The sequence below is a fragment of the Sphaerodactylus townsendi genome, linkage group LG06, assembly GCF_021028975.2.
Source record: "Sphaerodactylus townsendi isolate TG3544 linkage group LG06, MPM_Stown_v2.3, whole genome shotgun sequence".
Lineage (NCBI taxonomy): Eukaryota > Metazoa > Chordata > Lepidosauria > Squamata > Sphaerodactylidae > Sphaerodactylus > Sphaerodactylus townsendi.
This window is the reverse complement of record NC_059430.1, coordinates 42,707,550-42,721,705: the sequence shown is the minus strand read 5'-3', so window position 1 is coordinate 42,721,705 and position 14,156 is coordinate 42,707,550. Positions and strand designations below refer to the sequence as shown.

At 40.5% G+C, this 14,156-nt stretch overlaps 1 protein-coding gene across 8 annotated transcripts in view; it reads left to right on the top strand.

Moving 5' to 3' along the window:
• The window catches only part of LOC125434394 (activating transcription factor 7 interacting protein), a 128,563-nt gene that overhangs the window by 72,629 nt on the left and 41,778 nt on the right, over nt 1–14,156 (top strand). For all 8 annotated transcript variants that reach the window (XM_048499705.1, XM_048499709.1, XM_048499704.1 and 5 more), the window contains exons 3-4: nt 1,210–1,296; nt 8,359–8,504. In XM_048499705.1, coding sequence (XP_048355662.1) covers nt 1,210–1,296; nt 8,359–8,504 — 233 coding nt within the window. The remainder of the gene's footprint in view (nt 1–1,209; nt 1,297–8,358; nt 8,505–14,156) is intronic.

Below are 14,156 nucleotides of genomic sequence, written 5' to 3'. Positions count from 1 at the left end.
TGGGTGGAACTTATTTAGAGAGTCAGGGCCAGATTGAAGGGTGAGTAACTGGAAAAAGCAATGAGCATTCAAGTGTATTGTCGAAGGCTTTCACGACCAGAATTACTGGGGTGTTGTGTGGGTTTCTGGGCTGTATGGCCGTGTTCTAGTAGCATTTCCTCCTGACATTTTGCCTGCATCTGGGACAGGCATCTTCACAGGATCAAGTGCCTTCTAAAAGTGCAAGGAAGCAAATGGCCTCAACAAACAAACAAATAAAACCAGGTCAAAAAAGAAAAAGGCACCAGTTGCTACAAGCACAAGGGAAGAAAAATGATTACCCCTTTGCTGTAGTAATATATAGATATAGCTATATCAGTATGTGGTAATTTTTAAAATTAATATTTGAAAATGTTCACTAGAGAGAAAATTTCCCTCATTACTGAGGCAGGGGAAAACGCACAGGCAAATTTAGTAATTTTCTGATGATGTGTAGATATTTGATATTTTATTGTATATTTGTTTTAATTGTGAATTATATCTTGGGGTGCATATAGGAGTGTCAACCTCCAGGTGGAGCCTGGAGATCTCCTGGAATTGCAACTGATCTCCAGATTGCAGAGATCAGTTCCTTTGCAGAAAATGACAGCTTTGGAGGATAGACTGTATGACATTATACTCTGCTGATGTCTTTCCCATCCCTAGGCTGCACCCCAAAATCTCAAACTTCCCAACACAGAGTTGGCAACCTTTGTTGGATCTAACACTTATCTTCTCTTTCCTTCCTGCCACTGCTAACTCCTCATTCCCCCAGCTTTGCTCTTGGTAGTCTTCTGAATTCCAAGGCAAGTGCTTTGGGATGTATTTTGGTCTATAGGAGAAATTTCTGTGGGTGAAATTTCTCTTGCAGTACTTTATGTTTTGTCAGTCCTTTGAGAGCTTATATGAGAACTTCAGGGTATTTTTTTTTTAAATTGTTATAGTAGAATTGATTTGATTGATGTAATGAATTGTAAAAATACGCAGTAGGAATAAATGTTCAGCAATGTGTCTGTTCGAGCAGTGTAATGTAAACAGAGAACTGTATAATGCCTTTGGATTTCAACAACAACATTCTAAGTTTTTCTTTTTGTACATGCAGTGATTTAATATGCTCACAGAAGTAATTGCCAAGACCTGAAATGGGGAGCTTTTGGTCAATAAGGTAAAATAATCTGATTTTTCTCACAGAGGGTAGAGAAGAGGCAAAAGAAAAAGAACTGGGCAAAGCAGAAGAAAAAGAACAAGAGGAGGAGGAAGAGAGGCCTCTAGTAAGAAGTATGTATGACAGAAATGACAAAATATGTTTCTTCTAGTAATATCTAAGAATTTATAGAAAAATTGTGTTTATTTATAGTTTTATATTTTGTATTGAACTGTAGTATTTTAATTAGAATATGGTTGTATAAGATACAAGGATACCTTGTTAATTCCTATCATCTCTGTGCTGTAGAGATTAGGTTATTTTGGAAATTTTAACAAAACCCTAAAATGACTGCAATCTAATTGATCATCTTTATACTGCTTAGATGTAGTAAACAAAACAGGTATGCTATGTTAATTTTCCCAGAAGCCAAATATGAAATGAAAAAAACCCTTTTTTGTTAGATCTTTGCCCCTCCAAAGAAGTTCAGGAAGGTGTGCAATAGTATTCCTATATCCACTTTTTCCTCACAATAGGTCTGTGAGGTAGATTAGGCTAAGAGGTAGTAACTGATGCAAGATCTCCTAAACAAATTGCATGGGAGAGTATCCTAATGTGACACTTGCATGAAAGAACTTAATAGCTGCTCAGTTAGATTGGTATTTCATTTATCCAACATTGATTAGTTTTATTAAACAATGCATTTTTGGAAATGAAAGATTTTCCAAAAAAATGTAGTAGCAGAATGGTTTGTTATTTACAATACTCCTATACAGTGTGTGCACACGGGACAGAAGGGACTGCTAGTTCTTTGAATCTATTCCTGTATACTACCCAGCATGTTACCATGTTTTGTTTTGTTCTGGAAACAGAACCTGAATTCCAAAGTGCACAAGAAACAAAGCTACTACTGAGAAGAAATCCTATTAAATAAAAATGTTTTTTAAAGCTTAGAACAGATTTTTTGTGATCTGTTCCCTGGTCTTCTAGGGGTTATGTGAGCTACCCAGCAGCAGCTAGCAATCTATGAATAGGTCACAAACTTATCTTTTGGAGTTCTCTGCTGTAATTCAAATGTTTGCTTGTTTGTGTGTCTGTGCATATGGAGAAGGGAGAGAAGACAAACATGCACACTTTGTTATACTTTTTTAAATTGACATATACAGAAGAGTTACAAAAAACTACCAATCTGACTGACTTAACACTACAACTTTTCTGACTAAGAGGTTACTCTATCTGATGCTGAGAACTATTTTAACTCCACCAATTATTCATTTATCTACAAAATTTGTATGCTTCCTTTCTTTCCAGTAAGGGCCAACAAAGCAGCTAATAGTTCAAACAAAGCATGAAATAAATTAAAAATCAACAGTACATGTTACAGCATGTTATCACAATTAAAACATTAAAAGGCTTTCCCACATTTAGGGGGATAATCTTGTCTTAATTTTTATGTCAGTGAATATTTAAATTAAAATTAGATGTTCTCCTTCAGTGAGACTTTGTCATCCAGACTGGTTTGGTCACACCAACTGTTCAGATTGGGCTATGTAATTTTTTTTGCTACTCTCCTGGACTGTAGGGGGACTGGTCATTCCAGTTCTGATAGCCCTGCAGTTAAGATAAGTGGCTTGATTCGAAGCTTTATTGAACAAGAAGGTTTTTAGGAATTTATCTGATCATGTCCAAACAGAAGAGTGGCCCAATTCAGTTCCTTTAGGAGCTGGAAAAATAAGAAAAATAAGGATAAGTCCCCCAGGCCAGGAACATCAGTCCAGAAGGAGACATCTAGGTCTTATGAAGGTAGCTAGGGCAGGTTGTTCCAGTAGTCCAGAGCAAAGCCTAGGCCCCATTGTTCCAGCCTTGAGCATACCTGGGATGGCTGAGGACCTCTCGGGGCCAGGAAGTCCTGTATCATAGGAGCACACCAGAGCAGATCTGCAGGCATCAGAACAAGTTCCAGGGGCAGACAAGTCTCAGCAATGCCATATGGAGCATTTTTGGAGAAATTCTGAGAAGCAGAACCTCACGAAACCCCATGCAGGCAGCGAACTGTCTTGATGACTGATAGACTGTGTTTACAACGAGAAATTCTAGGACTGGAAACACTTCACCTGTGACAGCATGATCTCATCTGCAGTCTTTGGGGGGGGGCCTCCCCCCACATACACACAGACTTCACTGCAAGCTCCTGGGTCTTTCTCTGGACCCTAGCCTCCCTAATTCAGCAGGCCCTTTGTGAGGGTGCAGAGCAGCCGTGTTTCCAATAACAGCCCCAACTGAAGCTGCAAGGACAGAAGCATCTGACAGTCCACCCCTACACAATAGAAAGCCTCGCAGCTGGAGATGCAAGGGAGAATGTGAACCAAATGAGAGAAAATAGGTTATAGATCCACCTTCCCCTCTCAATCTGACAGTGATCGGGAGGAAAACAGCTCAGTCACTGGAGTCCTCCCCCAAGCAGTGTCTGAAATATATTGCAAAAGACCACCATTTGGAACCCTGTGACTCAAGAGATGGACCTTGAGAAATCCAATTCCATCAAATCTGAAGCTATGGGTTCAGACAGGGAGAAAGGAGATTGGTTGGGTAATGAGGAAGAATTTAGATATAATTCTTCCAGACTATTTGCAAGGAAGCATTTCTAGAAACTTCTGCCTAAAGCCATAAACGCTTTGAAATACTAGCTAAAGTGTGGAGATCACGAGAGTATCCTTCCTCAGCTAATCTTGATAACACGGTGCTTAAGAAGCCAGCAAAGCCGATTTCTGGAAGCCCCTTCCCAGAGCATTTTGATGCAGTCATTGAAAAGGAGTAGGCCCTTCCTGACAATAGCAGTTCCCTGGGGCTGATAGCAAAAAAGTGTTATTCCCTAAATAAGAAGACACTGGAGAAAAAGTGCCTTTGGTGAATGTGCCTGTAGTGCCATTACATTCCGGAGCAATCCTGTCAAAGGATGGGGAAATGTTTAAAAAGACTCCCTGGATTGCCAATCCAACAAGGTTTTAAAAAAGCGTATGAGACTCTTTGGCAATCAGAGCTCGAGCTGTTCTCTCAAATATTGCCAGAGCTTCGGTGATCTGGTCTGAGAATCTCCTGCAGAATCATGAGGTGGACCCTATGTCCTTAAGAAGATCACTGCTGAAGATACAGAAAGCTTCCCAATTCATAGCAGATGCATCACTAGATGCAATGCAATTCTATGCCAGATCACAGGCTGCTACAGTACTGGTTTGTAGGAATCTGTGGTTAAAAAATTGGAGAGTTGACACACAAAGGCCAATCTCTCAACAGAACAGTTTGGGGTTAAATTGTTGTTTGGGGAAGCTGCACTGGATAAAGCCTCAAAAATAAATAAATAAAGTCCTTATTGAGACCAAGAGAAAGAAGAAAGTGATGATTTCTTCCTCAAACTTGTCAGCAAAAGATCACAAGGCAAAGAATTATGGATCCTTTTGCCCCTCTTTCAAGCAGAGAGGCTTTAGATCCAGAGGGCCTTCTGAATATGGAAGCAGACATCAGGGATGTCAGTTTTAACAACAATCAAGACGTGATCAGTCTCCACCAAGATGTCTTCAGGCTGACTGTGCTTAAGGAGGTAGTCTCCTGCACTTTGTAGACACGTGGGAGATGATAGTAATCAACTTGTGGATGCACTAAGTGGTTTAAGAAGGTCACAAACACAAGTTTACCTCCCCACCTCTGCACATGTTTCAGAGATCTTCAGAGCCAAACTCTCCAGAAAAAGTACCATCTTAAAAGAAGCTGCCCAGCATATTCTGAACATTGCAACCACAGCAAAAGTACTGACAGACCAGATGGGACAGGGAATGTGGAGAGCCATTTTAAATCTCAAGTGTCTCAACTACTGGATTAAAAAACAAACAACATTCAGGATGGAGTCTCTATGTTCCATTCTGCTTGTCCTACAGCAGGATATTTTTTTGACCTCCATGAACATAAAGGAGGCATATTGCATATCCCAATACATTTATCATCCAGACGTTTTCTATTCTTCTGCACCAGTGGACAATGTTTTCAGTACAGGGCCTTACCTTTTGGTCTATCCTTGGATCCCAGGGTTCTATAAAGGTGTTGGTCACCTTGGTGGCACACCTTTGGGTAGGTGGGAATCCATGTTTATCCTTACCTGGATGACAACCTCCTGTGGGCTTCCTCAGAGGTGCTCCAGAAGAACATGATACAGACTGTCTAGATATTGGAGGAACATGGATTCCTCATCAACAGGGAGACGAGTTCCCTAATATCAGTTATACACCTAATCATCTGGGAGCCAAGATAGATACAATTCAAGGGAAGGTTTTCTTGCCAGAGGAAAAACAATTCAAGATTCAGGGGATGATTCTACTTACCTGTAGCAAGCAAAGAGAAGATCTGATGGACCTGATGGACTAAATTTGACAAACAATATTTTCCCCTGGGCAAGGTTGCACACTCATCTCCTACGGTACGTTCTGCTACCCCATCACAGCAGCATGTGCAAAAAAAAAAGACACAAATGGTTACCACTGACACAGCAGATTAAAAGACAGGTTAGGTGGTGGTCCAACTTGGGATACCTGAAACAGGGAATTTCCTTTCTCTAGCCCCTTCAACTGATGCTAACTACCAATCCCAGCAAATGTGGTTGGGGCGCTCATTGCCAGGAACTAGTGACCCAGGGCATTTAGTCAGTAGTGGAGCAGAAGCTCAGCATCACTATCTGGAATTGCAGGCCTTTTGCTTGGGTACTTTCAGCAACAGGCTAAAAAAACAGCATGTGTTTGTCCAGACCAATAGCCAAGGCCCACATAAACAAGCAGGGGAGCATGAAGCCCTTGATGTTGTATCAGGAAGCAGTAAAGACCCTACTTGGGCAGAAAAAAAATGTACAAAGCATCATAGCAAAATGTTGGGGTAACAAACACACAGGCCAGCTGGCTAAGCTGAAAGGACCGGGGACAGAACCTGTGGTGTATTCATCAGACAATCTTTCTAGAGAGTGAACAGGTTCAACCTACCTGAGATAGACCTGTTTGCCTCAGTGGCGAACAGAAAGGTTCCCAGGTTCTGTGCTTGTTTTTGGGGAACCACAGGTAAAGCGGGTGAATGCCCTCAGGATTCAGTGGCCAAAAGGTCTACTTTATGGCTTTCCTCCACTTCCCTTATTGGGGAAGATTCTAAGTCAGAAAGAAAGGCATCACCTTAATTTTAGTGGCCCCGTTTTGATCACAATGACCATGGTTCTGATACTTGGTACAGTTGTCACAGGGAATGTTGTGGAGAATACCATTAGACGAAAATCTACTCAGTCAAGGACGTATAGTCCACCCAGATCCTTCATGGATTCAGTTGATAGTGTGGCTATTAAAGGGGCAGACCTAAAGAGATTGGGCCTACCTAGATAGGTAGTTAATATAATGTTGGGTTCAAGAAGGGACTCCACAAATCGTATAAATGATTTCATGTGGTATACCTTTAGAAAGTGGGCATGGGAAAGGAAACTTTCACTTTTGAAACCATCCCTTATGGATATCCTTACCTTTCTTTGTCATAGGTGGAAAATAGGGTTACGACCCAACACCCTACATTGGCAGGTTTCAGCTCTTTCAGCTGTCCTGGTACAAAGAAGTTTCAAAGACCTAGCCAGAAACACCATGATTAAGAGTTTTTTAAATGGCAAATCTCAGCAGTCCCCTCTTGTTGTGCAAGGGTTTCTTTTCTGGAGCTTGGGGAGAGTTTTAAAAAGCTTTGATGTGAAAACCCTTTGAACCCTTGTGAAGGATGGATGTGTCCTTTTTAATTTAGAAGGTGGTTTTTCTTATAGCCATTACCTCAGCTAGGAGGGTCTTGGAGCTGCGGGCCCTTTACATAAGGAAGGAGCTATGTTTCTTCAACAAGGAGTTGGGTGACACTGAGACTGATCCATCATTTGTTCCTAAAATAAAACCTGAATTTCATTTGAGTCAACCAGTGGTGTTGCCATAAGGAACACCTTTACATAAGGAAGGAGATATGTTTTTCAACAAGGAGTCAGTAGATACTGAGACTAATCCATCATTTGTTCCTAAAGTAAAACCTGAATTTCATTTGAGTCAACTGGTGGTGTTTCCATCCTTTTGTCTGAAGCCTAGTTCATCCAAAGGAAAAGGAATGGCATATCCTTGATGTCAGGAAGGCTCTAAAATTTTATAATGATAGAACTCAGTCCTTTGGCTAACAGATTCTATATTTGTTGCTTATGGTAAGTGGAATAAAGGAAAAACAGTTTCAAAAATGACCATTGCCAGTTGGGTGAAGCAATGTATTCAGATAGCCGACAAATGCCAATATTTGCAGGTACTGGGACGCGTAACTGCGCATTTCACCAGAGCTGCAGTGACATCAGCGGCTTTCACTTCCAAAGCTCCGGTGGCAGAGTTATGTTGAGCAGCCACATAGTCTTCCTTTTCTGTGTTTGCGCACCATTATAGACTCGATCAGCAAGCTTCAGCTGAGGTTGCCTTTAGAAGAAAAGCCCTACAACATGGCACTACAGGAACTTTGAGGAAAGCCAGATAATATGTGTGCCAGAGAAATTGTTCCCATTTGGGAGGATTTACGTATATAACCAACCTCAATGACTTCGTCCCACTGAAGAAGAATGACAGGTTGGACTTACAGGTTGTCATCACTTCAGTGGGGTAAACTCATCCACTTCCCACCCTAAGAGTAATGAGTGGATTAGTGAAGAGGATATATATATATCAGGCAGGGCTATGCAATTTTTTTGCTACCCTCCTAGACTGTAGGAGGCTGGCCCTTCCAGGAATACCATAGCCATGCTCTACTAGTAGTACTGTACTCAATTTTAAATATAAATACATAAATAAATATAAATACATATATTTATATTTAAAATTGAGTACAGTACTACTAGTAGAGCATGGCTATGTATTCCTGGAAGGGCCAGCCCACTACAGTCCAGGAGGGTAGCAAAAAAAATTGCATAGCCCTGCCTGAACAGTTGGAGACGTGACCTAATCAGCCTGGATGACTTCATCCCAATGAAGAAAAGACAGCCTCATGGTAAGTCCAACCTGTTGTTTTCCTAATGATTTTTGGTATTCCTTGAATAGATATGTGCCTCAGAACAAAGAATATTCTGGTGGTCTTTCTGTCTGTTGCATTTTAAAGATTGTGCCCTGTGTTTCTAGGTGAGTCATCAAGAAGGAAGCGCTCCAAATCGGAGGATATGGACACTGTCCATTCTAAACGTCGTCGATACATGGGAGAAGAGTATGAAGCAGAATTTGAAGTAAAAATTACAACCAGAGGGGATGTTAATCAGAAGTTAGAAAAGGTAGAGTTTATCTACTCTTCTGTTGAAGACATTGCCTGTAATGTAAAGCATTATTTTTGTTTTTTGCGTTAAAACATGTTGGCTCAGATACAAAACAATCCAGGTGAAACTGAAGTTTGTCCTCCCCTTCTTTATTAGCTAGAGTTCTTGCTATTGTGATAAGGCACTGGCACATTCATCTGGGGACTGATGTAATTGAACCAACATGCTTGTTACAGTAATCTCTAATTTGAGAATTTTTGTTAATCATATCAGTATTGCACTTTCATGGGGTTTTTTTGTGTATTTAACTCTAGGTAGTTAAGGGTGCTTTGTTATTCAAATGGCAAGAAGTCTATATCCCCTCTTTCTTTAATCTGTGAAGGAGTACAGTAGTTAATAGATAAGGCGTGGGTTTAGAACTTTTGTATGTCCATAGTAAAATTTAAGAGTACACTTAAGCAGACGAGAATATAATATTAAGCATAAAAACACAAAGTATGCGAATAAATTGGGTTACAAAAGACTAAAGAGTCGTTTATGACTTGTGTGTTGGTTAACAGTCCAATACCTTAAGCATTTTAGATATCTTTAGTTGCACTTCACCAGGAAGAAGTCCTTCCTATCTCAAACCATGAGCATGCCAGAAGCCAAACAGGGGACTTCCAAGTTGCTAACTGTAAGGAAAGCACCATTCATTTAATTTATAAATGTTTCATTTCTGATATCACTTGTATTAATTTTGGTATCATTTCTGCTATCACTTCTTTCAGACAGTATTCAGAAACATTTTCATCATCATCATAGTTTATTTACGGTCATTGACCAGCAAGATCCAAAAGAATTAAAATCATAAAATTTACAGATATTACAAATATACAGATTAAAACAGTTAACAAAATGCAGATAATAGGCCTCAGAAACTCAGAACATCAGCTCAAGATAATGAGTGGAAGGTCAGTCTAATAATAATTAATAATAAGGATTAGCTGGCAGAGCCAGTAGTGCTCTGTCGGGCCTTCCTGATTTTACTTGATATCCAGGCAAACTTGGCAACAGAATACATTAGATTTTTATTGGTATCTGATAACAGTATTTTAACCTTTTCTTTCTTAGCCAAAGGAGAGTTTGTCTGGTCAAAGGACAGAAGCATCCAACGTATCTCATCATAGTATGAGCATTCAAATAATATATGTTCCGAGTTTTCAACACCTCCTATTTGGCAACTGCAAATTCTACCCTCAGTTGGTACTTTGTTATAAATCCCGTTGATATAGTTGGACGAAAGGGCATTGTAACGGAGTAGGCCGTGAGGGCTCTTGTCGTGGATAGTTAATCGTTAAACAAAGCAAAGCGCCAAGATAAGGCATTATTGAAAGTTTATTCCAGCATTATTTTACTGAAAATTGGGTGTTTAAGTTTATTCAGACCGTGTTGCCTCTCGACATCTATGATTCTAAGTTTAACAAGATCCCTAGCTCTATCATAATTCATGCTGGTAATTAGTTGTTGAGAGAGTCCATAATGTGATAGTTTCCGTAAAACTGCTCTAAGCCACGGGGGAACAAATATGTCAGACAAGACAAGTCTTGCAAGACCCCTCTGGCAATAGCATAGCCTGAGCCAATATAGTAGAGAGAGTGTCCATAGTTTTGCTTGTACTGAAATTAGGCCAGTCTCTATAAGCAAAGCAGCGTTCGAAATGTTGTTTGGGAGCTGTAGGATAGACCTCAAGAATTTTGACTGAGGACGCTCAAGATTGCAGAGGGAGCCGGTTATTTATTTTATTTATTTATTTCTCAGTCTTATAGACCGCCCAACCCCCGAAGGGCTCTGGGCGATGAACAACATAAAATAACAGTTACATAATAGACTGTAAATAATTTAAGTTAAAATGCAGCAATTAAGAACGACTAATAACAGCAATGCCCGCAACAATCCCTGTTAAACTCTCCCAGAAGGGGAGAAAAAGAGTGGGCCCATAGATGGTAATGGGCCCAAAATGTAGGAGGAGGCGGGGGCACTTATATCAGCGGCTGGACACTCCAAAGGCCCGGTGGAACAACTCCGTCTTGCAGGCCCTGCGGAACTCACCAAGATCCCGCAGGGCCCGGACGGCTGGAGGAAGAGTGTTCCACCAGGCAGGGGCCAGGGCTGTAAAAGTGAGTGGTGTACCATATGATAGTTGCGCCAATGATTTGGCCTTAAATAATTTGATGGCAGCCGGAATATGATGCCCACCTCTGTTCCAGAAATAATTTCTAATAGCTCCAGAGCTTCTAGATGCATTTGCAACAGCATATTTGATATGAGCCGTTCTAAGTCCTGATGACTGAAATACTACGCCCAGATATTTGTAGAGTAGAACCTGCTCCAATTTTTTCCCATTTAATTTCCATATATGGCATTTAGGTCTAGTAGCGCAAACCATCACTTTGGTTTTTTCATAGTTAATTTCTAACTGGTTTTTCTGAGAATAGTCAGCAAGGGTCCTTAGGGCTCTCCTTAGGCCAATGGGGGTTCTAGAGATAAGAGCTAGATCAGGGGTAGGGAACCTGCGGCTCTCCAGATGTTCAGGAACTACAATTCCCATCAGCCCCTACCAGCACGGCCAATTGGCCATGCTGACAGAGGCTGATGGGAATGCTGGATTCATTCAAAGCTAAATCCGCATATAAAAGTAAAGAGATACTTTTGTCAACAATTTTGGGGGGAATTTTGGGTTACTGAATAAGGCTACAATATCATTGATGTAAAAATTGAATAAGGAGGGGGCCAAAATACAACCCTGCTTGACCCCTCTGCTACTTTTGATTTCATTTGTTAGATAGCCTTGTGGGTTATATTTTACTTTAATGCTGGTATTCTGATAAAGTGCCCTGATTAGCATTAGTAACCGTTTATCTATATCGGTACTAAGCAAAGTATATCGGTACTTGTCCCAAAGTAAATCTCTTGAGATAGAATCAAAGGCGGATTTAAAATCCACAAAGGCAATATAAAGAGAGGTCTGGGGCTTTGATGTGTATTTAGCTATGAGATGGTCCATGATTACACAGTGATTCTGTGTTGAATATCCCTCTCTGAAGCCCCCCCTGTTCTTCTGCTAAATGGTTCCCTTGTTCCAGCCAGTCTCTCAGTTTCCAGCATAGATGTTTAGCATATAGCTTGCTGATAGTACTAAGTAGGCTGATGGGCCTATAACTCTCAGGGGTATTCCTATCACCCTTTTTTATAGGTAGGGACAATTACAGCTATTTCCCAGCCCTTAGGGGTTTTCCCTGATCTATCTATTGAGGTGAACAGTTTTGCCAGGACTGGTACCCACCAATCAGTGTTTCTTTTAATCAGGTCAGGAGGTACAAGGTCAAAACCAGGGGCTTTCCCATAGTGTAACGTGTCAATTAGCTTGCACACTTCACAAGTGGTGATCTCTGGCCAGCTAGGGATGGTTGCAGAAATAGATGAATTTTTTAAAGCTGATAGCCCAACTCTGTCTGGATTCCCAATTACCAATTTCTACGCCCCTCTAACTGACTTACGTGATGAAGAAACAAAGGAGGCCAGCTCTTCAGCTGTCAGGGAGGTTAACTGTGGAAAAGATATTTCTGACTCATGTGTTGCAGACAGTGTTCTGGCCGAGAATGCTTGCAGCTGCCCTAATGATTGCTCTGAAATGCTCTTATGGGTTGCCAGAACTGTTAAGGCCATTTTTAACTCCCTGAACCGGCTCGAGAGTGAAGTGGCCAATCTTCGCAAAGCACTAACACGACCTTCAGGCTTACAGCCAGCTAAAGATAGTGTGAAGACCTTGGCCGCCACCAACCATGAGGGTATACCAAATGACAATGCAACCCGAAATAAGTCTGAACAGAATTTGGTTCTGCAAGCCAATAAACTATGTCTGACAATCCTTCCTTACAAAGACCAACTAATTAGATGGAACGCTAAGAATAATGCAATCAGACATTTAAGCAGTCTACTCGGGAGGCACCTACTGCATTTTGAACTTGAGAGGCTGGACAGAAACATTTTAAAGTATTTAAGTTTGAGAAAGAGATTTAACATACAAAACTGATCATAGCAGGAAATTTTTAAAAAGCATAGCAATCTGATTAGATTGGACAATCCCTATGTATAGGAAGAAGTTCCCTTAATTAAGTGAAATAGATCAAATTGTAAGCCCAGAGAGAAGATGCTCTGAGCAAAAGCAATTATTTCATCTATCATATCACAGCCTAAGATGGACAGTTTAGATCTTGGAGTACAATTTCATCTTTTCTGTTATTCCTGCATCAAATATATTCTGAAAGGATTATGAGTAACTCTAGGACATGGGGATGTAGATGCCACTGAGTGATGTGGTTGTGGGAAGAGAGTACTGTAGTCTCTAATCAACTGAGAACTCACAATTGATTCATAGACTTGGTAAGTCAGCTGACAACTCTCCCATGTGGGACTGCGCTGGTACCACAACAATGAAAACAGAGTTTAACTCTCTTGTAACTGTTGTTCATTGAGTGGTCATCTGTGCAGTCACAAATCCCTCCCTCCTGCTCCACTGTGAGCTTTCTATTTTATGCTTGGTAGCCACTGTTGGTTGCAGAAAGGACTGAATGATGGGTGCTCTGTCCTTTCCTTATCTTTCTGCAAAAAGGTGGGGAAATGGTGTGGGGGAGGGGATAGAGCCCGCTCAGGAATTTTTGAGCTTCAGAAACCTCTCAGTTGTAGGCCTGCACATATGGAGAGCCTATATGTGACTGCACAGGTGACAACTCAATGAGCAGCTGTTAGAGATAAGTGCAACCCTGTTTTCATAGATGTAACAAACACCTAAAGGGGGGGACATGACAAAATTGTTCCTTATATACTGCAAGATTGGACATAGCGCAGTTTTCCATTAAGTGGTGATCTCTTCCATCTTTGAAGCAATCTTTGGCTAAACTGTTGGGAAGTAGACCTCACCACTTCAGGTAACCTAGTTTCCACCCCATTTTTAGATGTGAAAATATTTGAAAACTCAAGATATTTGAAAACACTTATTTGATTCAAAGGAAGAGCAGGTGCTTTCTTGTACTAATCAGAAATAAGAAATCAGACTTCCAGAGAATATAGTGCTTTAACCAATTTGAGCTTCCAGTAGTTCTTCTACACTTTACTGAAAGGGGTGATAAGCCAGGTCTTTAAGCCAGGTGATAAGCTTTACTGCAGACCAGGTCTAGCACTTGTCTCTACAGAAGTTCTGGAGACCTTCAATTGAACAGGTGGACTAATTTAGTTTTATTTGAAAACTTGTCTTCAGCAAAAGAAAAAGCCTCTCCGTCTCTCTTACTCCCCCTTTCATTAGTCTGTTACTTTTGCTTTCTTTGAATGCCTTAATGGATCTGCAGTAAGATTTCTAAAATACTGAAAGATTACTAAAACAATTTTTATAAGAAACTTTTTTTATTTGAGTTGCACAATTCAAAGTTAATAACGAAACTGTCAGTTTGATAAATGGATTACAACTGGTTACGAAACTTTATAACTAAGGACGGACTATAATTTAATTAGAAGGTCAACAGTAAACAAGTTGATTTACTAATGCTGCAATGAAAGTTATGTTGAACTTCTTCTGACTTTGAGCTGCAGTGATAAGAGAATTTTAGTGTAATTTATGGGCAGCCAAAGAAC